At 47.1% G+C, this 26,101-nt stretch overlaps 1 protein-coding gene across 5 annotated transcripts in view; it reads right to left on the reverse strand.

The window, feature by feature from the left end:
- Positions 1-26,101, reverse strand: part of CHCHD6 (coiled-coil-helix-coiled-coil-helix domain containing 6) — a 119,987-nt gene that overhangs the window by 68,207 nt on the left and 25,679 nt on the right. For 2 of the 5 annotated variants that reach the window (XM_030502439.1, XM_030502441.1), the window contains exons 5-6: positions 22,297-22,317; positions 16,447-16,530 (exon numbers count right to left, since the gene is read on the reverse strand). The exons of 1 other annotated variant lie outside the window; for it this stretch is intronic. In XM_030502439.1, coding sequence (XP_030358299.1) covers positions 16,447-16,530; positions 22,297-22,317 — 105 coding nt within the window. The remainder of the gene's footprint in view (positions 1-16,446; positions 16,531-22,296; positions 22,318-26,101) is intronic. 2 more of the 5 variants (XM_030502440.1, XM_030502442.1) reach the window with 1 other exon arrangement.

The following is a 26,101-nucleotide window of genomic DNA, read 5'->3' on the forward strand; positions in this document are numbered from 1 at the left end:
CATTTTCAGAGCCTTCAAGGTGCTGTATAAGTGTGTTATCTCTGGTGCCTGAATTTATGTCACATACCCAAAAATCACAGAACAAACTTTGTTGTTCCAAACTTCTACTTAGGAGACAGACTTACATTGAGAAATCATGAGCAGTAACCACTTCAAAATGCATTTTACCAGCAAATTGTCATTACTGTTTTCATTTACTTACTTGTTAAATAACAGCCACAAACTTCTGTGCTATTGAACCCATTTTTCCCTCCCTATAATGAAAAGTTCAGCGTTTAATGGAGCCTTTTTCCCTGTCCTGTAAACAGCCCTCCTGACTCTCAGCTCCCTGCTGTTACTTATGCACACAAGAAACCACAAGACCTGTGCTCCATTAATTAAATTTGCCTTTAAAAATTAACTAATGTGAGTCGGTGTAAGTGTTATCTCCATGGGCTGCACGAGTCTCCCCATTTCTCCAATTACTACCCAAGCAATTTTCATATTTCATACAGTCTGATTTCTCCAAGGGACTGGATTTGAGAGATCAAAATGAGAGAAAGTGGGAAAGAGAGAAAGCAAGGCATAAAATCAAGCATCTTTCAGGCAATGGGAAGTAGCCCCGTCAGACACTATTAGCCCACAGCACTCTGCAGTGAAACAGCAGCACCAGAGGCAAACAGGAACAAATACGTTGTACGTGAGGCCCAGCATGAGGCTGGCATTTAACCCACCTCAAGAAAGGAAAAAGAGCCAACAGGTCCATTTGCTGGTCGCAGTGTGGATTAAAGCCGTTGTGGCACTACCTTGCCTAGTCTATTAGAGAAGTTCAACTGCCCAGCACCATCATCAGCCTCAGCTTCAACACCATCAACTACAAACAGGGACAGAAATAGCTGGGAAAGAGCTGGTATGAAATAGCTCTGGATCTTAAAGCTGATAAAAGCAGGCAAGTGAGGACCTGAGTGGAGAGGCAAGAATCTCAGCGAGGGAAAGGAGAGAGAAACCACAAGGCCCATGGCACGAGGTGAAGATCAAGGAGGGGTGCACAAGACCTTCAACCTGAAATGAAAGCAGTGGCGGGTTAAAAATGAAAAGGAAACATCTTTGCATGTGATCCAACTGGGCCTCCTGCCTTTGGATCAGACCCTTCTGCTGCATCATCCCCCCTCTAAAATCTAATGAAGCAGAATTTCCAGTGCTATGAATCAGTATCTTTAAATGCTTCCCCAAGTCAAAAAAAACGGAGTTTTACCATTCAAACCCAGGTCGGTTCAACAAGCCAACCTGCTGAACAGGTTTTCCTTGGCCTCTAGGCCTTTTCCTACCTTGGGAAAGTCACATTCACTTTTGTCCTAAACACTAAAGGAGTAACAAATGGGCAACAGACAGGCACTGTCACGACAGGTCTGTCATTTGAGGCTTCTATTTAGAGAGTAGTTTTCCAACTACCCCCATCTATATGACTGCGGGTGCAAGTTCTGCTTCAGTCTCAGTATTTTACCTGCCACGCTATGGCAGGGAATAATGTTCCAGTGGCCTAGGAAAGGCTGCAAGCGAGGAGCCAAGCCAGGAACCAGCCCCGCACTTCCCATGGCTCCAGCAGGGCCGCCCGCAGACCAGGGCTATTCAGCAGGATCAAGGTGTGGTGTTTGCACTTGAAACAAAGTCTGAGCTTCCCGTAGTCACAGTGAAGTCCTTGAGCTTCATAAACCGATATTCAGTTATGCAGCAGAATAGAGAACATTCCACACAAAATTACAAGACATGGACGCTGCTTTTAATTTACTCTCACAATATTTGATGCTCGAGATAAAGTGGCAGCTCACAAAGAAAAAGTTGAACATGAGACCTCAACTATTATTAAATAAAGCTCCTGGCAGTCTTAGTTGCAGAAATGAGTTAAAAGACATGACCAAAGGACACCATAAGGGCTCAAATAACAAGAGACACAGAAAGAATGAATGAACCACCTGAAATGTTTCACTTCTCTCAATAAAGCTGAGCCTTAGGGGAGCCAACTTCAGAACATCAGAGCTTTGTCATATGGGGAGAGAGCTCTCCAGAGAGGACAAACAAACTAAACAAAGAACTGTTCGTTTGAAAGATGTTGCCCTGCTATTAAATGATGCTTCGTAGCAAAGAATAACAACACCAAGAAGATATAAAAATACATAACTAGAGCTTAAAGACCAACAGAACCACTTTCCTTTACCCTGCTGCCTTTCCACAACAGCTTTGCTGCTCTACCCTTGCTCCCCACCCTTCCCAAAACACCCTGGCACTAAAAATTCCACTTCCAAAGGGAATCCATTTTCAAACTCGGAGCTAAATTTGGAGTCATTTTAATTCAGCATTCCTCCTTGGCTGCAAGCATGCACAGAAACTCCAACACTCGCTACTACACCTCGGTATACACTGCACAGGCCCCTTCCGCATACAGCATAGAAGGTAAGGAGACAATATAGCAGAAGATGGAGTTCTCAGGGTTATTTCAGGAGGGAAAGTAATTGAGGCATAAAGAGAAATCCCTGCCAGCTCATTCTCACACTGCCATTAAACCACATTCCTTATAACCTCAGTGCAACACACACTACTTGCAGGAACACGTAAAGCAGAAAACCCAGCAACGCCAGCCCGAGGAACTAGAAATTAATGAGGTTTTAGGCCAAATTCTTTGTGAACATCAAGCAGCAGAATCAAACACTTGACAGTGGGGCACAGATTTCCCCATCAGGTTCAGGCAGGGTCAAGAGATCAGAAGGGGTTTGGATTAGAAACGCCACAAAACAACACGGCACCATCACCGTGGCTATCTGGAGATATTCTGACACCTCTATAGAAGCTTGTCAGCGGCTAGAGTGTGTAAAGATCCAAAGAGGATTAAGAGCTGTTGAAACGCTGCCAGCAGCAATGAATGCTGGTGATAGCTCATGGAACAGAGCAGGCCGGGGGGGTCTGACAAATGCTGCCAGGGGCAGCCAGGATTAGATGGTAGGATGTGCCTCTTGCCTGACAGAGCAATGCTGCGACCCCTGCTCCTGACATCCATGCTCCCCAGCACCCAGCAAACCTCCAGTCCAGCCAAAAGGAGCAGGGGGATAGATGGTGTGCCCTACGAGCACAGAACACGCAGGTTTGGGAGAGAAAGGAGAAGGAAAGCAGAGGTTACATCTCATGTCTCAAATGTCAACTGGGAGACATTCAAATTCCTGCATCCAGCTGCTTCTGAAGGCAGAAGTAAGACCTCACACTCCCTGAGAGCACAGCATGACTGTCCCTGCCTGCAGGAATGGGGAACACACGTGTCCTGGGCACAGCTGCTGCCGCGAGGAACAGAGGGAAGCCACGGGAAAACGTCAGTCATGGGATCACAGAGTGGTTTGTGTTGGAAGGAACCTTAAAGCTCATCCAGCTCCAACCCCCTGCCACGGGCAGGGACACCTTCCACTAGAGCAGGTTGCTCCAAGCCCCTGTGTCCAACCTGTGCTTAAGGAGCTGCCCTCGGTCACAGCACTGCCCAAGGGGAGCAACGGAGCACCCAGGCTCCTGGCACCTCACCGGGTCAGCGGCTCACACGCACCATAAATCAGGCTGTTCACCCCCATCACTCCAAACCTCGTGCAAACAGCTCCTAAGAGATCCAAAAAACTACCCCAGGTACCCACACCCCTCCTGCAGGAACAGAGGGAGATGAGCTGAACCCATCTGTTCACTGGATGACCCTCATGATGCATTAAAATCAACCTACACAATCAATCACTGCTCTCAACTCTGGTCCCTACCAGGGAGTTTGGGAATTTCAGGATACACTGAAGCAACAACCCCTTCAGCTCTCCAGCTCCTGCTCAGCCTGTTTGCTGGTATCAGCCAGCATTTAGCTAGAAGAGATCATTCACGTTTTCTCCTTCCTATCAAGCACAAGTGCACGCAGAAGCCAATTAACAAAGATGAGAAACATGCATATAAAGCGTATCACGAGAGCACAGAAGCCAAGGGTTGAACTGCTTTTATGTGAATTCATATGTGGGTTTTCCTCAAAAGGTAACAAAGAAAGATGCAAGCAGCTACAAACAGCTTGCTGATATGGAAAAAAAGCTCTTTTATCAGCCAAAGCCAACTTCTAAACACAGCTCTGTTGTTTGCTGTTCATGTGTGGGTTCATCCACTCCTCCCGCTGAGGCCAGTAATGAAATGAGAGCATTGAATTTGTGTCATTCCATGCTCTCCTTCGGCAATAAGCTGTGAGATCATAAATTCTGGATTAAGACTCAGAGAAGACAGAAAAAGAGCAATGTCCACAGTAAAAACAGAGGGAAGTGAAACTCGGCATGGGCAGAAGTATTCTGTTTGAACAGAGCTTCTCAGGACTGCAATATTATCCCAAGTTGAAAGGAAAATATTAATTCTGTAGCACATCTAGACAGCTTCTCAAGGATAAAATCCCACAGATACCCATCTCCACAACACGGGAGGGAGGCAGAGCTGGGGTAAGGACCACAACTGGTTTATCCTTTGTGTAACAAGCACAAAGAGGTTAAGCTACAGCCCCTAAAGCACATAGGGAAGCAAAGCCACACTCCCCAGGACTTCTCAGAACCAGGTCTCACACCAAGATACCCCATATGGGTGAAAATGGGCTTACAGACCCAAACTGAGCTGCACACCAGAGCCGGGCTGTCTCCATGGAAGTACCCTGGGAAGACTGCAATTAAAGCAGGTACCCCACAGAAAGATGGTATTAGGAACCTCTCAGCAAGCGCCTCACTGGAAACATGCAGAAAGCCTCATGTCGTCTTCAAGTCAGAAAGGCAGCCAGCAACAAAGAAATCAGTACTGCACAGGCAATTAAAAGGGGAAAAAGGAGCAAAAAAAAACCCCAGACAGAATTAAACACTGAGTTTATGTGAGGTTGCTTTAAGGCACTCCGTGGTGAAAGACTGCAAATAAAGCATTAGCAAATCTTGAAACAAAGTCTGGACTGTAAAAGCACCTTCAAAGAGAAAGGCCATAAAATGCCAGCAGGCGAGCCAGGCTTTCTGACAAGGACAGCAATGTGGATGGCCCAGATTAACACTAGAACTGCAGTGGGAGAGCATCGCTCTGCTCTCCTCCTACCTGGGACTTTAATACAGGAGCAAGAAGTCTTTGGTAAGGAATCCACAGTAAAGGCTGGAACCAGTTATAGCTGACAAGTGCAGGTAAAGGGGCTGCCCAGGCATCGATTAAACATCAAGGGGCCTCAGCATCTGCTTTGGAGAAGTCCTACACCCAGCTGACCCCCACAGGTACCTGCCATCAAGGGCATGGCCATGCCTGCTGAACCCCTGTGCCCATGCTGGGAGCTGCACAGGGAGTCCTGCAGGATACCCAGGTCCTACCAGTCAATCACACAGCCAGGATGGACTCCTACATCATGGGATGCTGCCTCTAACCACTGGGCATCATCCAGGAGTGATGGACATGCAGAGAATCACTGCCAAGGGAAGGGGAGAAGAGAGAAAGAAGGGAATTGCCAGAATAGCAAGAGTGCTGAGGGTCACAGCTGAAAGCTCCCCTTGGAGGCTGACCAGCACTTCACAGGGAGAGAAAAAGAAGGAAAAAAGCCCCAAACCAGAAAACGAGCAGTCAGCAGGTACTTGTCATACATTAAAAAAGACACTACGTACATTCCCCTGTCAGGCCCATCACAGGAGCTTATTTTGGGAAGGGAGGAACATTATAGCTAAGGTTTGATGCCATCATGCCAAAGCTGGTATTTGACAAAACTCCCACCACCTCAGCCGGGCACGCTGCAGCTAAAACTCCTGCTCTCACTGCTGAGAATATCCCTAAAGCCCATTTATAAACTGCAGCAGTCGCCCAGACCCTGTCCCAGTTTTAAAAAGCTAAATTGTAATCATGGCCTCATCCTTTCCCACAACAGGTAGCTCAGGAATGTGATTCACCGGATTCCCAGAGGAAGCCAGAACAGAGGGACCCAAGGTATCAGGATGTGCAGGAGAACCAGAGAACACTGAAGAAAATCACAGAATCCCAGACTGGTCTGTGTTGAAGGGACCTTAAAGCTCATCCAGTTCCAACCCCTGCCACGGGCAGGGACACCTTCCACTAGAGCAGGTTGCTCCAAGCCCCTGTATCCAACCTGGCCTTGAACACTGCCAGGGATGGGGCAGCCACAGCTTCTCTGGGCACCCTGTGCCAGTGCCTCAGCACCCTCACAGGGAATATTTTTTTCCTAATCTCTCATCTGAATTTACCCTCTTTCAATGGGTAGATGAAAAGTCTGTCGGCCCCTTTAGGCACTGGAGCTGCTCTAAGGTCTCCCCTTCAGGAGCCTGCTCTTCTCCAGGCTGCCCCAGCCCAGCTCTCTCAGCCTGGCTCCAGAGCAGAGCTGCTCCAGCCCTCGCAGCAGCTCCGTGGCCTCCTCTGGCCTCGCTCCAGCAGCTCCACGTCCCTCTTGTGCTGTTGCCCCAGAGCTGGACCAGGACTGCAGGGGGGGTCTCCCCAGAGCGCAGCAGAGAGGGAGAAATGCATCACATCCATGCACCTGCGTGGGAAAAGGGACCTGCAAGGAACAGTCACTATAAGAAACAAAAAGCCCAGCACAGCCCATTAGACTAGCAGAGCCTGCAGGTTCCACCCGCTCCCGGGGTTCTTCCTCCACCCCCAACTACAAATCACTCTCCATGTGCAGCTTCCAGCAAATCAAGCTTTGCTAAATAACCCCGACATGTGCGGGGCTGAGAACCAGCCAAGAAGCAATGATGAGATGTCCCTGGAATGATGACGGGAAGCGCAGCCAGCGCTCAGGTTACCCGGCAGCCTGCTGTACTCGCCCCTCGGTGCATATGCGATGCTGCAAGCACTGTTCTGCAAACCTCCCCTATTCAAAGGCTCATTTGGTTGACAAGGAGCCTGTGGATTCGTGGACAGATTGTCACACAAACTGTCAGGTTTTTAGAGAGACTATCAGACCTCTCTTTGCCTACGTTATGGAGCACATCAAAGACACAGAAGATGAACCAGACGCAGACTGCACAGATCTGACAGAATGGTGGGTGTACATATTCAGAATACTGTACTGCTGGGGGGGGGAGGCTTAATGTGAATAATCAGGGGCTGAAAGTTCCAGAAATGTGACAGTTTTTGGCAGCAATTCTCATCTTTGCATTTATTTATTGAAGGGAGAAAAACTGCCATCCTAGAGGCAAACTTGGGAGAGCAAGAAAAATTAGCTCAGCAGCAATTTATTTTGCCACCATACTTTCTCTTTATTCTTACTCCCAGAGCGTTTTCTGAAGATATTTGTATTTCCAGGCAGGGTTCTCTCACTACGCTTGCAGCATCTCATCCCATTTTACACCATAGGACAGGCTGGTTTAATGATCAGAGCCCAAAAGACCACAAGGACCTCACCGGTCTCCTTATGCCGTTAATGACATGGACAAATCCACACTTTGGGAAGTGCCCGCTGGCTCGCAGCTCTGGAGATGCTCAGGAGCTCATTATTCAAACCTTCAAGCTGCAGTTACGGGTAGTCAGCACATCTGAAGAAACACACCATAGCCAGGAACCCAAAAGGCAAGTAACAAAAGCTATTGTAGAAAATGTGAACCTTAAGCATTGGGGTCTCACTTAGAACGGGGACAATATTCACTTACCTTGCACAGAGCTGAAACCCCAGTTAATGAATACCTGGGAAAAGTTCCCAGCTCCACAGCTCAAAAGTAGTTTTACAAGGATAACTTGATGTCATTCCCCTTTATTAGTAATACATGGACAAATACTATAAAGCAATGGTATATTTATTTTACAGCTGGCAAAAAAAGGGATTTAGGCTATTTCTACCCAGTATTGACTATTACTTATAAAGGAAAGTAAAACATAAAATGAAACACTGATAACAAAAAAGAAGAAAATGGATTAACAGAGACTCCTTTGGCCTGTCTTTACAATAGCACTGCCACAATCTCCAGCACTCCCTGCAAGGCATCAGTTATTCCAGAGAAAAGAACACTAGTATCTCTTCATATTTATTTTGCTATTCAAAATGGATTGAAATGCTCCACACAGTAAACAGAAAACAAACACAGTGTTTATCCGAAGATAAAAAAAGCCAAAGAGGACAAAGGAGAAAGGATGGGAAAAGGGATAAGAAAGAAATCAGAAAATATTGGTAAGCAATTTCCTTTCCATCATGTGACAGTCTCATTTGCCCTGCTTTTAGCGAGCTTCTCTCTCCCAGGTTTTTACCAGAGCCGTTTGTCCTCTGAAGAGGACAAGGCACCAAAGAGACAGCTCTGTGCAGCAAAGAGCTTGTGAAGCCCCCAAGGATGAGCCCAGAAGGCCCACGGGCTGCTGGTGAGGTGGAGAGGGGCACTGGGCTGTAAATGATCCATGAAAACCAAACCCCCAGGGAGCAGGGCAGCCCCACTGCTGCTGCCTTCCCCACTCCAGCTCCAGCCACAGCCCCGAGCGTGGCGCAGCAGGTCTGGATCACCACCAGCTTCATGTGGTACTTTGATTACAGGGCACAAGGCATTTCCCATGTAAATATGGAGCAGTCCCCTTTGAAAGTCTGATCTCTAGACTACTTAATTCAGCACCAATTTGAGGTGTTCTGTGGAGCCTGCCCAATTGACAGAGGACTTATTAGCCGTATATTCCATTAATGTGATGACAGCATGTTCTGTGAGGGCAGAGCCATAATTCTAAGGACCTTTGCAAAACAAAAGTAAAGCCAAGGCCTGGGCTCAAGTCATGATGGAAATCTCAGATTCCCCAAAGTCAGGCTCTTATGCACATGGATTCCACACACACGGGGAAGTTTTGTCTACCTGAAACGATTTCCAAGACTAAGTCTAAATGGGGAATATCCCAAGAGAAGCACAAGCTTCAATCATCCAAATCCCAGCAGACACACTGACTCCAGCCTAAGGTCTGGAACAGATTTAATCAATTCACTGTGCTCACTCTCTACAGCTTCATAAAATAGCCAATACTGCAATAACAGAGCCAAAAATTAATTGTACACTGGCTGGTGAATCACACAGAACTAACAGCACTGGTATTTAGTGCAGGATCATGTAGTTGGTGCTAAGGTACAACTACAGCACAGTGAAATAGGTGAGACACGGACTGTGTGTGTGCACACGGGTGTGCGTGTATGTACATGCACACGAGAGCTCTTTGCCTTAGAAAAGTAGCACTGGTTTTACTGGTAACAGTGCTATGTGTACATACACACGTTTATAAATACCATTCTGCTCATAAACAAGCAGATGAACAGCACAAAGAGGAGGGAAAAAATGAAGTTTAAGCTATTAGGCAATAACAAAATGAATGAAATGGAGGGAAAATTGGGTTGAATAAAAAATGGCAAGGGAGGGGAGCAAGAATAGGAGATGATGGGGAAGGCTCTCAGAAGTAAGACAAAAGCACCCTTTGTTTTGCTCTTTTTGGACGGGACTTGACAAATACTCCAGTGCTGAGCTCTAACAAAGAGAGAGGATCACATTCTAGGTCTTTTTGTTCTGCCTTTAACAAGTCTTCATAGTGATACACTGATGAGACCAGATACCAGATTGTTATCTAAATTCAGCTGCTAAATTCAGTGTTAAAGACACTAAGTTCAAACCACACATTGCCACATTTATTTCACAAGTCGAGCCTGAGGATGGATTTCTCTGAGATGAAGCAGCCCATCAGCATCCTTCTCTCCATCTAAAGGTACTCTGAATGCCAGGGAAACAGAACCACCGTGAGGCTCTGTCAGCTCACCCGTCAGCACAGACTGCGGGCGCATCCCTGCGCTGATCCTCCGCGCCGGAGGGAAGCAAACACTTAGTTGCTGTTTGCATAGAGGCTGCTTGTGATTTGATGCAAGGTACTGTCCATCAGTCAGCACAGACTGAGCACACACACTGCAGAGAGGGCAGGGAGGCAGCGCTGACATCTAACGCGGTTTATTTACCCTATTATAGATGTTTCTTGAGTTCATCAAATCGCCAATCAATTTATCCGATCTCTGAAACCCGCTGCACTGAGGTATATTAACTCCTAAACTTTACCAGCTTTCAGCAAAACAGCCCTGGAATGGGTGAAATGAGCACAGGGTACTGGAAGTCCAGCCAGCAGCAACCTCTCCTGGCAGGGGGAGGATGGAGAAGCGTTGGGAAGGCAGCAGCCTCCTCTAGATGTTCAGCCCTAACAGATACCGGCAGAAAGAGGAAATTACGGATGCCGCACTCCTCCTCCTCCCCCAGCATGACATTTAATGTCTGTGAATAACTGAAAAGAGGAAGATGATGGGAGATCAGAACTGGTTCAGATGAGAACTTCAGGTTCGTTCTGGTTTCATTTTGTTCCCATTCACAGGACAAAACCTTCAGTTCTCTAAATATCAAAGGCTGAGCCCTGAGAGACTGCCAGAGCCACTGCTGCCTGGAAGACAATATCCACACAGCCCAAGCGACTGGGAAGTGATCTGGATGAGTAGGATGGATCTCATCAGCCTATTTCAGAAAACTATAGTGGGGATTCTTCTTGTTGTGTTCAGAAGATGAAATCAACAGTTCGATGAAGTGGGTGCTTCATTATGCTGTTCCGCTGGCCTGGAAGGATCAGAGCTGTTGTAGGTTCAAAACAAGCTCCCCATGGACCCAGCAGTGTGCTTGGAGCCAAGAACCCCCCGTGTGCTGGGCTGCGCCCCCAGTGTGAGCAGCAGGTCGAGGGAGGGGATTCTCCTCCCCTGCTGTGCTCTGGGGAGACCCCCCCTGCAGTCCTGATCCAGCTCTGGGGAAGATGTGAGGGTGCTGAGGTGCTGGCACAGGGTGCCCAGAGAAGCTGTGGCTGTCCCATCCCTGGCAGTGTTCAAGGCCAGGTTGGACACAGGGGCTTGGAGCAACCTGCTCTAGTGGAAGGAGCAGCCCTTACACACAGCAATGGCTCACGTGCAGCCCTGGGATGTTACAGGCCAGTTTAGTGAGAAATAAAATGGTGACACTTACCAAGACCCATCGTTTCATTTGGGGAAGGGCACTGGATCTTTAACTCCCTCTGAGAGGGCACAGGGCTCGGTTGAAGGTAACACCTCACCATGGCCTGGCTTTCCAAAGGTAGGCGAATACCCTTTAGGTCTCATGGGTAGACACACAGCCTGGGACCCCACGTAAGGGAACTGATCCTCGTCCCCTTCAACCTCCCTGCCACTTTGCCAGTGACAACAGCTTGTCCAGCCCCACAGAACCTGCTTTGAATTGATCACAAAGACGCAACGTTAAGATATTCTAAAAGACTTTTTTTTCCAGGCTTTTGCCACTTTCTCAGTGGAGGTTTTTATCGAGATGAATTTACTGGCCAAAAAGCAGAGAGATGACAGTGGGCTCCCATGTAGGGGTGACCTTGGCGCACCAGAAGTGGGAGACTGCTCCAAGAAGAAGGATCAAGGCCAATAAGAACAACAAACAGAAATAACTTCTCCTCCCATTCTTTACACATCCTAAATGCTTTCCAAACATGAATTAAACGGTAAGTGCAAGGGCAAAAGGAGATTAACTTAAACAAACCAAACAAGAGGAATGCCACATACACAATTACAAGATTTGTGAAGCTCAGCACAGAAAAAGGTGCAGTCTGGCTTATTAATAATAAAAAAAAAGGGTATGTGTTGAATGCATTCCTCTCCTACTTGCATAAATACTCTCAGCTTATGAACTCCTCGGGTGCTACTTACTGCTCTGAGAAACTACGAGCAGAGAAACGGTGCATATTAATGTACCCACTGCTCAGAGCCATCCACAGCCACCCCATACAAGATAATGTGGGAGCTGGAGCTTAGAAGAATCCAAACAAAGAAGAGAGACATCACCTACAGCAAGAGCTTCACTTCATCCGCCGAGACCGCCTTCAGCTTCCTCTGCCCCTCTACACTACCCCAAAGGGCTGCCCATGTTCTACTCTAGTGTGGCACTGCCCTGAACCTGGGGCAGGTTAAACCCAGCAGAGGCCAAGCAAAAGGAGTGCAACAAGTATTTGCTTGGGAGAAAGTATAGAGCTAATGCACTCAGCGAGACCTGCTGGCATCTGCAGGGTTCCAGGAGAGGCTGCATTTCTTGGTCATGCTTTTTCAGGATGTTTCTACCACTTGGAGAAAGCAGGACGATGCATTCAAGGAATCCATAGTGAAAATCCCAGTTCTGAGCAGTGCACATGTTAACTGTTTACACCAAGCTCCCTCCACCTCCCTCCTTCCCTCAGTGCTTCTCAGTAACACCTAAATGCATGAAAGAACATCAACTCAAGCTGCTCAAATTGAGCTTTTCTAAGGTTACTAGGTCCAACCCCTCATTCTTTCTACCCAAACACTACGGTACAAAACCACCTCAAAACAGTCAAGACCCACTTTCTGTGGAACAATCCTAACTTGCACGGATGAGAGGTAAAATTACTCCAACAAGTCAGAGTTAGAAGTTTAACCACTTCCAACAAATTGCCCAGGTCTCACTACTGGATTACATATTGGATAACACATGGATAGTTACAGTGGAAATACAGGCGTGGAATGGAATCTCTGTATCACCAGCTCCAAGATCCTGCCATTACACACAGTCATATAAGGAATAGTCAGTTCAAAGGATCTATTCCCTGTAATTTGTCTGATTACACAGGAAAAACAGATGGAAAACAAAAACAGAGAAGGGACCCAAGAGACTGAAACACACAACTACAATGAACAAAGTGATGAAGATCAAGGGCATCACCAGTGTGCTGATCCTCTACAAGGAATTTATCCCATACACGTGCCCTGATCTGGTGCTCATCCCCGGACACCCACTTTTGGTCACAGTCAGGACCCGGACACTGAAGGAAATGGATCTTCAGAGTGACAAAGCACTGATACAATCACCATCTTGTTTCTTTCAATGCTTTGGTAGATCACAGACTGGTTTGGGTTGGAAAGGACCTCAAAGATCATCCAGCTCCAATCCCCTGCCATGAGCAGGGAGATGCAGGGTGAACCCCACAAGCTGAAACACTGACATTCTTTTTCATTCCTGCCCTTTCCTGTGGAAATCTTCATAAGGCAGCAGAGAATCGGAGTTTCTCAAGCTCCATTTGAAATAAGGTACCCCCATAGTTCATCTCATGCAAACCTAAAGGCAAAGCCTTTTTAGCATTTTTATAGCTTTACTGTTTCATAACACTTTGCCCTCTCATTATAAGCTATTCCATCATATAGATGGAATAGCCGAGATAGATGGACTAAGCAATTGTTTCAAACTCCCAGAAGAGAAGTTGCTATTAGAAAATGAGCAGGTTTTTGCTTCCAATTCCATGCTCTGTCCAGTAGATTACAGCACTCTTTCAGAGATTACAAAATAAAAGGATAATGTATTCACACAATGTGCTGCATTCCAGGGAGTTCAATTCTGGCCAATCCATCTCAAAGACAGAGCCACGAGGGGAAAGGGCCTGAAGACAAACAACTGGAATGAGAAACCTGCAACAAACTCATTCACACAAGCAGAGGCTGAAAGGCAAGGGCTGCTCTGCTTAATGCAAGGTAGAAGAGAGGACAGAAGTCTACAGATAATGAATAATGAAACGGATTCCCTTTATCTGTTTCATATAAAAGATATTAAATGGGAGGAAAAAAAGTATTTGAAACTGGTGACAGAGAATTTAGAGAGTGGGTAAGTTAACCTGTGGCACAGGCTGCCACGTGATGTTGGAAGGGAAGAGCTAAACAAGGCTTCAGGAAAGATGCCTGAGACATGGAGAGGAGCGATGGCAGGAATCCAAGTTCCATTACAGCGAATAAAAATACTGAATGAAAATAAACCCTCCTGCAGCAGGACGTGTGTCAGCCCCCAGCCCCCGGCTGACAACACGCAGGAAGCTCTTCTCAAAGTTCTTCTCTCAAAGTTTTTTGGGGGGTTGTTTTGCTGAGGGGTTTGTTCTACATCTTCCTTCCAAGTCTTTGAACAGTGACCACTGTCAGAAGCAACAGGAACAGTCTCTGTGTTGGACTGAGGGCAGCAGCCACTGTCTTGTGAGGAGTATCTAACACAACTGTTCTCAGCATCCTATTGGGAGAGTGCTCAGTTCTCAACATCAACAGTTCAAACCCAAATCTCTAAGTCTCCTGCTGCTGAATTCTGTTATCACGCAGAAGTAGGGACAAAGCCAACCTGAGCACATAGACACAGCAGGGGAGGGGAGGAGAGAATTCCTGACAGCCTCATCCTTAGGAAGAGAAATTTCAGCTTTCCAGGCCCACACTGAGCCACCACAATCATCCACCCCCAGCCCAACGCCTCTGAACTACCAGTGACCACGCTCCAAGTGACCGTCCCCTCTGAAAAGAGCAGAGAAAGTAAACTCCTGCTCCAGAGCTCCCCACCGCAGCCCCTGACCCACAGCTTCTAATACAGACACACGCAGAGATACATAAAAATCTCTCTGAGTTGGAAGGTTTTAGCAGAGTGGAAGGGAAAATAAATAAGTGTCAAGGTCTGCGTGTATTCACCAAATAAAGGCAGGATTATAGAAAAGCAACAGCTAATAAAGAAGATTGTTCTGCGCTCTGTTTTGCTTCTTCCCAACCATTACAGGAATAAAATTATCCACAGAGAAGATCAAAACCCTTTTTCAAAACTAATACAATTAAGCTTTATTACACTGTTCCAAGCACATTCCTCTCCCTGCTAGCCCCCACCTCCTCCCACTCCCATCCACGCAAACGGTTGGAGGCATTCTTCTATTTTATTACCACCAAAACGCTCATGTTTAAGGGTCAGAAACTGTCTAGTGTTTCAGGAGAGGAAAGAAAACCCGTCCTTTTTACCTACTTGTACACAAAAGAACCAGGAGACAGTTTCTATGCAGCTCTGCAGTTTGAATAGGACTGTGGGCAAAGCACCCTGCTCCCTGAGAAGATGCTGCGCTACAACATCCATCACCTTGTTTAAAAAGTTGCCCTGTAGCAAGGGACAGGGACCTGAAAAGGGAAACAACACGCAACAAAAGACCTCAAGAAGGGGACAATGCAGCCTGGACACTGACTTCTACCCACTCCACTGGCCACAAAGGACAGACACACACAGATTGGATTTTCCCTGCAGCTTCCGCTTCGCGAAACCAGATCCAGAGAGAAGAATATAATGGGAGCACACAGCATGGGAGCAAGGAATTGCAAAAATTCCCTTTGCGTATGAACATATGGACAACTGTGATAATTAGGAGGAGAGCTGCTAGACTGCTTGCAATTCCCCTCAACAATCCCCATTATCTACAAATAGCACTTACAAATCTGAGCGCAACACCGAGCGGGAGCTTTAATAAAGGAGGGGTTTTTAATGAACTCTATGGATTTAAAGTGTTGCAGGAGTGTATCATGAGAAACTGCTCATGGGCATGTTTTACCATCAATGGCTTCAAAAGCTGCATGGACAATCACGCAGTAGCAGGGAGTGAGGAGGGGAAGAGATGTGCCAATAGTTTCCTACCACTTCTGTAATCTGCCATTTTCCCGTCTTCCCTATTCACCATCGCGCTGCACACTGGCAGTAAAGCTGATCGATTTCTCTCTCGACATCCCACCTTCTCCATTGTTTGCATTCCTCTTTAGCCACCAACCACAACTCCAAGGCGGATGTTTGCACCCCCCTGTCAGGAGGTCTAATTGCTTCAAATCAGAGAAGATAATTCTGCACATTTATTAAAAAATAAAGACTACTTATACCATTACTCCACGTTGCCAGGAAGGGAAAACACATTAACTCGTGAGGAGCAGCGCGCCTGCTCCTATTTTTATGGCATCAATTTTTAAAACCTCATCATGGTAAACAATTAAACAGAGAAGCAAATCCCACGTTTCAGGGAGATAGTCAAATCCCTAAATGGATTTTCAAAGGTCATTGCAGGCTTAAAAGATGCTTGACAGTGTCTCTTTAAATGGGGTTCATTTGAAAGGCTTATCCAGCGAGAAGCAGGCAGAGCACTGCGGCAGCACTCTGTGAACTGCTGGGCTCCCCAGGGGAAAATTAACCATACAACTTTAATTCATATTTATAGCAAAAATTGTGGGGGGTTTCGTGTTGGTTAGGAAAGGATTTTCAACAAAAGGACTAAAAACCAGAACCACAATACTTGGGGTTGTTTTTCAAATTAGCTTTCACCTCAACCCCACGGTGAAAAGGCAAATAAAGTTACAACTAGGAGAAATCTTCCTTTTTAAACCACAGCTAAAGCTCCTCTCTCAAACGCAGGTGGCTCAGAAGGTTTGCTCTGTGCAGCTTTCTCAGCACTGCACCAAGGAGTACGGGGCAGACACACACTGGGAGTGACAGGTCCAGGCTCCAGCACAAGGCTGCTTGTTTCTCTGCCCTCTGGACCCACACAGGCCTGCGTCTGATGCTGTTACAACACCGAGGGCACGAACCAAAGACAAGCTGACCGTACCTTCCTCTCAATGCGGGCCAGCTGCTCCTTGTAGAAGGCCTCTTGCCGCTTCATCTCAGCCTCCCTGCCTTGCAGCTCCACCTCCTGGGAAGAACAACAGAAGAGCATTGGAAAGAACCAGCAAAGAGCATCACTAGAAGAAGAAATAACAAGTGTGAGTGCAGGGAAAGCACCTGGGGCACAGACTGGAACTGAACACAACCACTGCTCCAGACTGGTGCATGGGATCCCTCCTGGTGGAACTACAAACCTTCAGTACTGCAGTTCAGTTTGGATTCTCCCCACAAGCTTGAAAAGTTCTTACTGGTATCAAACTCATAACCTTGATTTCTCCTTATTAAATGAAAACTCAGAATCACATAAAAGGTGACACCTTCCTATTGCCTTTCCCAGAACTCCACCTTACGCAAGTCTTTGTTTTTCATGAATTATGATGTTCATTACTCCACTTTGATGTTCTTTACCTTAAAAATAAACCTCAAACCCTCCACTTTATAAACCCTTGCCCCTTGGAGCATTAGGAAACTTCTACAGATTTAGCACATCCCTACAATCATGAGGAAGACCCAAAACACAAGGCTATGCTGTAACATCTTTATCACAACAGACATTCTCAGTGACCTTGAGTTTGCTTGCAGACATCAACAGGATTACCCTGATAACCAAGGGCTCTCCCCACACGCTCTCTGTGCACCCCACCAGCACCCCGAGCCCCCCTGGCTGGGTGCTGCAGATCTGGAGGGGAGATGGGTGTCACAGAATTCCTCTTCCATCTTCCAAAGTGTAAGTGTGACACTCTCAACCCAGCAAACTTGGGATCCAAGTTCGTGCTTAAGCATAACTCAGTCATCAACTACACAGTGCTCAATTAAAACCCAAAGTCTGTGTGGTTACAGCAACAGCTTTTGCCTTTTAGCTCTTTACAACCAGCAGCACTTCCTTCCATTCCCACCCCTGAACATAAGCAGCATTAAGAAAACATGGCATAGATGGAACTGAACCAAACTTCTGAAGTTTAAAAATAACAAGCAAGACGAATGGCACTGGGAGCTCTTCCCCCATCCCACCCCAAAATTCCTGGGGCCACATAAGTTAGCACCAGGCAGAAAACCTTTCAAACCCAGCATTATGAGCCCATTTAACAGGAGCACAAACCCTGCTCATCTGCAGCATCACTCTTCACTTTTAATGATGATGCTACAACCACAGAAAATGCTGGTCCAATATCATTAAGCAGCCGGGACAGAAACATCCCCGTGGGCTCAGACCTGTCATTTTATGGCCAAAAGCCATTGTTAATGAGAAAAATTACATCTGAAAGCAAGTTGCTGTGCTTTGCCTTCCTTCTGCTCCCCTGCTGATGGAAATACAGTGGTATAATAGGGCTTAGCAGAGATTTTAAGCCAGGCAGTGGGGGATGGTGGATAAATAAGCAAGAAAAGGAGTATGTGAAATAAAGGGCTTGTAGTGGTGTCTGTTTGCTTGTTTTTAAAGGAAAAAGAAATGTTTTGGTTCCCATGTTTGCCATCCCAGGCAGCAGGGCCAGCTAAGGCACAAGCACTGTAGACTGGTATCTAAATCCTCCTGCTGTCAAAGGCACCTGATTACAGGCAAAATCTCTGCCTTTAGTCTAATCAGAGCTGCATCTTTCAGCCTGCAAACCAGCTGAAATGGGATAGGGAGAGGGATGAGAATGAGCTGCCCCATACACGTAACCTGACCAAAGAGGCACCACAGCAACAACAGGGGCACTGATGGGCACTTGAATTGCCAGAAGCATTACCATTTTCTGCTGAGAGAACCACAGCTGTCCTTCTGAACCAACATCCATCTTCCGTACGGAAAAGGAACAAGCAAGTTCAAGTGAAATGAAACAGATGGGAGGCGTCAGGGAGGGCTGCTGGATGCCCAAAGGACCCTGGTTCTCCTGCGTAACACCTACACTCACATTACTATACATGTGACTTGTGTTTCCTTAAGGAGAAAATACATAAGGAAAAGAAACAAGAGAAACACAGTATTGACCCCTCTGCACAGTTCAGAAGGTGCTTTTTGTGTGAAGTGTAATACAAGGGAAAGAGAAAGTCAAAAAACGAACCCTTAAAAAGGCAAGGAAGTTTCTGATTACTCTAACTAAATGAATGACGTGGCAGTGCTGTTCTCCTGGGGTAGCAGACTATTCTGGGAGCACAAAACCCACATGTGTAACAATTCTGGTGGGCAAGAGGCTTTGTTCTGTTCCTGTCAAGACATGGATCCATGTACCCACGCCCCCACTCACCTCGCCAACCTCTGAGCTTGCCTGACCTCATTCCCCAGGAAATTCAGCGTATTTCTCCCTGTGACACCTCTGGAAGGGACCACAAAGCAAACAGCTAACCTCTGAAGCAGGACACGCAGGAGGGGTGCTGCTGTGCGGGGTGAGGAGCCCCGGCCTCCCCAGCAGAGCTGTCTGGGCTGGGATGCCCGCAGTGAATGATGCCTCTGCAGCAGTGCACCCTGCAGCAGACACATTCTCCTGGTGACTTCCCTTGGGCCTTGCAAAAGCGATGGCAAAGAATCAAAACTGGATCTCTCAGCTGCACACCACAACCTCATATACTCCCCGTTTGTCCCCCTAAGCAACTGCTCCATATTACCTCCCATTATGTCCCACTTATCACCCATAAGCTGTACAATGAGCCAGAGGTCACCGAGAAAACTTCTACTCACCACTCAAACATATTTTCCATGCCTTGCTTGTTTTTAAGAGCTGCTGATGTTTCAGTGCATTGAAATCTACTGAGAAACACCCTATTTGTGACAGATCTGCTTGAAAGTAACTTTCTGCCACCCTCTATTCCCAGCTGTTATTACTAGAAACTTTAGTACACTCTCTGATGATGTTTGAAGTGTGAATGGTACAGTCAGAGCGTGTGTCATCTGAAATATTCACTGTTCCAAACTGGGTTAGGCAACAAGGGACGTGCAAGAAGTGTGTGTGGGTACGAATACAGGATATTTATTAAGAGTTCCTCTGGTCCTGCTGCTTATTCCCTACCTGAAGTCAGAGGCCTGTGATGTCCCAGACAGAGCTGCCAGCTATGGAGATGATTACAATTTCAGAGCGGATTGAGACTGCAGGTGCCAAACAAAGCATCAGATACACTTCTCACATAAAGGCCTTTAGAACTGAAGGAAGAAGGAGAAGGGAAGACATGCATGATAACACACTGGACTGGAAATCAGTTGCATTTCACATTCATGCTGCAGAAGCTACATCCGAGCTTGAACATGTCATGCAAGAGATGACCAAAGCCCAGAGATGACATCTAAAACTGGAGTGTAGAACACAAGGTGTGTGAAAGTCCATGAAATGAAGACAGGAACAAAAGAGAGGGAGGGGAGGAAGAGTGTACTTTGCTGTGGAACACACAAGTTGCAACCAAAACTTGGAAAAGTAGCCTGGGACAGCACAGATGTGCAGAAGAATCACAGAATCATCACAGAATCCCAGCCTGGTTTGGGTTGAAGGGACCTTAAAGCTCATCCAGTTCCAACCCCTGCCACGGGCAGGGACACCTTCCACTAGAGCAGGTTGCTCCAAGCTCCTGTGTCCAACCTGGCCTTGAACACTGCCAGGGATGGGGCAGCCACAGCTTCTCTGGGCACCCTGTGCCAGCGCCTCAGCACCCTCACAGGGAAGAGCTTCTGCCTCAGAGCTCATCTCAATCTACCTTTTTTCAGCTTAAGGCCAGCACAGGCATTTATCTTCTGTCCAAAAAGCAGGTATAAGATATATCCAGGAAAATGCTCAAGAATTCCCTGTGGTGGTGTCAGAAGTTACAGCACTGCATTCTTACCAGAGGACAGTGAAGGTACACTACTACCAGCACCTACTACAGCTTCCACAGACACGGGCCCATGGACTTGTTGGGAGCTCTTTCAAATTCTTCCTATGTTTTATCTTTACACTTTTTCCACAGACCCAACCTTTGCTGGTTATCTCAGAGCTGCTTTGAATGGTGACAAAGAGCTGGGGCAGAGTCATGTGCGATTCTCTGCCTCCTCCTCACCCCTTTATCAAGTAACCCATTTAGAAGCAAGCTGTGAAAGCACATTTCTGAAGCTGTGCATTACATCCTGCCCCAACTGAGGAATTCCAGCACTGGCCTGCGAGCTGACAGGCAGCCCAAAAGAGATCTTTTACCAGCCTTTTCATTGAGGTAATGCAATATTATTGGTTCATTCTGGATGAACAAAACCAGACTCTCAGCCACGTCCTGAGCTGACACCAACACGCAACACATCAGAGTGTGTAACTGAGCTCCTCGCACTGGGCTGCATTCACGCTACAGCCATTCACAGCCCAGCTTTGGCTTTGCCCCCCATCAAATAGCACCAGATCTTTATTATTTTTAATCACAGCCCCTTCCCATCACCTTGTTACACAGGAAAACCAGGAAGGAAATCTGCTTCGGAGGGAGAAAAAAAGGGCTTCTTGGCAGGGTCAGATGACAGTAGGGAATGTGGCACCCAGAAATAAAGTGCAGCAACAGCACAGCCCACAGCTGATGGCTACCATCAGGCTGTCTCTCCCTGCAATACTGTTGGGATCCTGGGATTTGGGGAGAGGGCACGGAGAAGAATGCACTGGAGGACAAAATATCACCCCTCCCTGCAAAGGGCAAGTGGAGCTAGAAGGGAAGGTCCATACCTCGATCTCTACAGAACTTCCTCAAAGGCAAGTCACAGCACTTGGCAAATTAGCGCAAAAATATTTATCTTCTTGGCAAAACACATTCACCAGTCACAGATGAACTAGTGAGATGTCGCCTAGAGACTCAGGCGGAGGCAATCCAGGGAAATAAGCCACAAGGATAAAAGAAAGGTCCTTAAGCCTCTATCAAATGCCTTGTTTCTACATCCTCCTCTCTTCGCTGAGAGGAGTTATCAGCTTCCCCCCGAGGTAGCAGCCGCATCCCCGCAGCAGCCCAGCAGAGATGTTTTGGCTGGGTACCTCAGCTCGCCACACTTCACAACTGCAAATTCTCCTATCTCATGCTTTCCCGTGTCTCTTCCAGTCCTGGTAGCAGTCCAGGTGGCAGGGGAGAAAACAAACGCTATTAAAGGCTCCAAGACTAGAGGAAGGAACTGACAGCAATTCACTACAGAACAGAACTAGCTCCAAAATTAGCTGGCTGGTGCGCTCCTGACCAAGCCTAAAGGGAACAGCGGAGCTGAAAGGACAACACTGAAACAGCGATGGCAGCTTGTGCACATCGTGCCCGAGACCGAACAGCAGAGCTTTACAGGGAGCTTGTACCAGACAAGTTCCTAAGAGCTCAGCTCAATCTCCCCTCTGTCAATTTAAAGCCATTCCCCTTGTCCTGTCTCTACATGCTCTTGTCAAAAGCCCCTCTTCAGGTCTCTTGTAGCCCCTTTAGGTACTGGAAGATTGTTACAAGGAGGCCTACAAGAACTCTGCAGAGGGACTTTCTGTCCTTTCTCTCATTCTGCTGAAGGCAGACGAGTGGGGTTTGTTTTGGTTTAGAACCCAGATGCAGACTCCCGGCCTTAAAAAGCAGTCCTGGTGTAACCTTCATTTCCTCCTGTTTGTGCTGCTCTCCCAGCCAACAACACACATCACCAGATCAAGTTTGGTTTCAGCAGCTGTAAGCTACACAAAAGGAACCAGCGAAAATCTTTATGGAGGAAATAATATGCAATTTTCTAGCTGAACACCTTTTAAAATGTAATGACAGAAAATAAAATCCTGCATCTGTGCTGAGCAATAACAATCTGTACACGCGCAGTAACAACATGACACTTGGAATACGCAAGATCCAGACAAAAAAAGAGAGAGCTTACCCAGGCATCCAAATCCGCAGGCTTGGAATAAAGAGAGCGCAGGAGAGAAAGGAAGGGAAAGAGAAGAAAAAGAGGCATCAGTGATTTATGGAGGCCGCCTGCTGCTGCACAATACAGCTTTTAGGATGATAAGTTTAGGAAAGTTCCTAAAAATGACAGCATCTTCAGCAGTGCAGTGCTGTCCCCTGTTGGGAACTGCGCTGATAAAGCAGAACAACAGCACATGCACCCCCAAACCCAAAGCAAAGCCCCCCACGGCTGCTGCAGGGTCTCCCGTAGGGTGGAAGCTAAGCGAAGGCAGAGGTGGAGCAGCAGCTTTCAGCCATGCAAGGTGCTGCACAATGTTAGAGGTGATGCTGAGCACTACAACATGACCGATGCCCGGGGCAGCGCTGGGTGTACTCAAAAGGAGGTGGCCACCAACTGCACCGTTTCCAAACCACCTGCTAAGAACGGGCATCCTTTGGCAAGGGTGTTATGGAATACACAACCTGACCTACACTGCAAGTCATCTTCTGCCCCGGACTGCTTCTGAGAGTGCTTCCCAACAGGAAGCCACCCGACTGGTCAGATGTCCAACCAGATCCCTCCCTTCATGGGCATCTTTAGTGCACAGTCCACTGCCAAACACAAGCTGCCTTCATCTCCTCCTCCTCTTGCCATCAAGCCTAGTAAAGTACGAAGACCAGCAGATGAAGCAGTATCGCTGCTTATTTACTCATTACTACTTTTTACTTACACAGTAACCCAGCAGCAGCAAAGCAAGTACAAGATGACGAACATTTCATGCCCATAACCACCTCCTCCTGAAGCCAAGGCAGTTAGGAGGCAGCCAGAGCTCTCTGTGTTGCCAAGGGCTGCAGCCTTCGCTGCCTCTCAGCGCTGTGTTCAACAGCAGCACATTGGCCAAGCGGGAACCTCAGAAACTGGCCTCTTATTATGATTATTTATTTGAAGGGAGTTGACAGGGCAGGAGGAACTTTCCTCTTGGTCATAGCTCAGTGCCAGAGGGAGCAGTCAGTGGAGTGCAACATATTTATGGGATCTGCCATCACTTTAATGGCACGGAGCGACTGCTTCGGGTAGCTGAGGGATGAGGTGGCATGGGCCATGTGTGTCGTCCATCCTCATCCCTTACAACAGCTGAGAAGGCTGGAACTGAACATCTACAGTTGAAGCAGGGGAAGCCAAGCCCCCCCTTTCTGCAGGCAGGGTTGATTTAACAGCACCAAGTCCCTGGCCAAAGCCACACACAACAGGTTTGCAGCAGGAATCACTGCCCCACGCTGACAAAAGCCTGGTTTGAATAACGTTTTTCTTCCTGCTGATTTTTACAGCCAGGACAGATGTGCTTAGCTTTGGTGTTCCGTTCTAGCAACTGCAGGGCTGCCCATCCTCAGCAGATGGGCAGGAGGAACACGGGCTCTTTATGGCACATGGTCTTATTTCAGCAGGTAGGTCACGCACATCGGGAGCTCTTTACTGGACACACATCTGTCCTCCCTGGGGTGCCCAAACCATTACCTGCCACATTCCTGGTGGATAAACGCTTGCAGGGCAAAATGAACACAAGGTACTAACTGAGTGGCACTGGGCAGCCACTGAGAAGAGAGCAGGGAGAAGGAACCAGCCCTCCTAAGGTGGTCCCTCCTATACCCCTGTAAGATGCAGTGCACAACAGCAGAATCCGTTTTAAGGAGGACAGCACTGTCACTAACCACAGGGCTTCTCTCCTGCAGGCAGTGTCAAGGGCTTTAATTCTCTCACCTTTCAAGAGGGAGGTAAATTACTACTCCAAAACCAGATACACTGCACTGAATGGAAGCAGGAATGTTAAAATGAGTGTAGGTGCAGTAGGAAAATGGATGCACTGGGAAAAAATAACTACATTGGGAGTGAAGCACAGACTAAATAGAGTAAGAAAATAATACAAACCTGAAAACTCACAAGGGCTACTGCTTCAAGTGTTGCTGCCCCTAAGCATGTGCCAGGACCTCTGCAGACCTGGATTTACCAACACTGGCAACAAAAGGCACAGCACTAATATTTGCCAAGTGTAAGTAAACTGTTTAACAAATGAGCAAGATCTGAGTTCCTCACTTCCAACCAGGTGAGTTTCACTTCCAGCTCCCAGCAGGGGGCTTGGGAGTCCCATAACCCCAGCCCTGGACACAAACCACCCTCTAGGCCTTGGTGGATAGAGCTGGACTCTGCTGCCAAACCAAGGGTTCATTTCTCTCCCAGGTACCCACAGGACAGCAATCACAGGAAGCTGAATAGATATTGGACTTACTTAACAGTTTGGGTCAAAACCAAATCAAGTTCTTCCTCTTGACAGTATCAGAGGCAAAAGGTTCTTGAAACAGGATCTCAGACCAAACCAGCAGCCCTTGTCTTAGGGATTTATATGGGGGGAAAAGATGACAGAGTCCACTTGGAGAAGACTCCAAGCAGCCTGAGGAAGGGCAGCACCTTGGTAACCCGATGGAACCAGCATCACATTAGATACCCGTTACCTCGCCATAGTCAAGAACTCTGTCATGTAACTAACTTCCCTGCAGCAGGACCAATGACTCAGGAATCCAGCTTGGTAGCTATCTCCTACTTCAGAACTCAATACAGAGTATTTTTAGGGGCACTGCCAACTTTGGGAGTGGAAGATAAGAGTGGGAGATTCGAGAAATGAGAGGCAGCAGGTGCCCAAAACCCAGCACAGCTGCTGGCACCAACTCCTGCTCTCATGTCAGTATCTGAAGAGCTCAGCAGCACATATTCTAACATCTTGATGACCAGACTTCATCACTGAATGAGCAAAGACTCGTTTCTTCCTAAGGCAATAATCCAGCTCTAAACTTTTCCACGGTGAGAGGAATTCAAGCATTTAAAGAATACATCCAGACACTCAGTATCCACTCCAGACCCTTAAACACTTCCAGTTTAGTGGAAAATTGAAGCAGTATCAATATTAAACGTAACAAGAGTCAGAGATGTAACCAATTGACAAGGGAGAGGAAGCAGGAAGAGACACTGAACAGCAATCAATTCTGAGGGAAGGCTGCGATGAAACTGCTCAGCTCTAATGTATACAGAGCACACAATTCTATAAACACGACGATGGGAAGCAGCAGAAAAACCCTCTGCCCTTTTATGATTCAGGGACAACTGCACTCCTAATACTTACGGCATTGCTGCAAATAGGTTTGCAATGCTGACAGTTGATAGTTTTCATTTAAAACAAACTAAAAAGAAACCTATTTTATAAAATCCAGAGTGAACCATCTGCTTTCATTGCTTGCTTTAATACTTCAGCCCATTCCCACATCTCCTTTTCCCATCACCACTTCTGCACATGCATACATACAGAGAGTTTTGCATTCTGCAGGCTGCCAAAAGACCAGGCACTCAATGCCTATAGAAACCCTGCCGAGCGTAGGCTCTCCAAAGATGTGTGCTCAAGATGCTTCTGAGAGCAGGTGAGTCAACAACTCCCTCTCATTTTCACCTCTTTGCTTAAATTCCTGCTCTGCCCCTTAGACAGGAGGATCCCGAGTCCCTGACCAATATAGCCCAAAAAAAGAGAAATGAATCTCAAGATAGAGCATCATGAAATTCTATATATGAAGGCCAGGTTGGACACAGGGGCTTGGAGCAACCTGCTCTAGTGGAAGGTGTCCCTGCCCGTGGCAGGGGGTTGGGACTGGATGAGCTTTTAGGTTCCTTCAATCCAAACCACTCTGATTGTATGAATTTCCAACCCTACTGAGTCATATTTTCTCATAAAGCTTGAATCAAAGGCCACCCAACT

Source organism: Strigops habroptila, chromosome 11 (assembly GCF_004027225.2).
Source record: "Strigops habroptila isolate Jane chromosome 11, bStrHab1.2.pri, whole genome shotgun sequence".
In the NCBI taxonomy this organism is placed as follows: Eukaryota; Metazoa; Chordata; class Aves; order Psittaciformes; family Psittacidae; genus Strigops; species Strigops habroptila.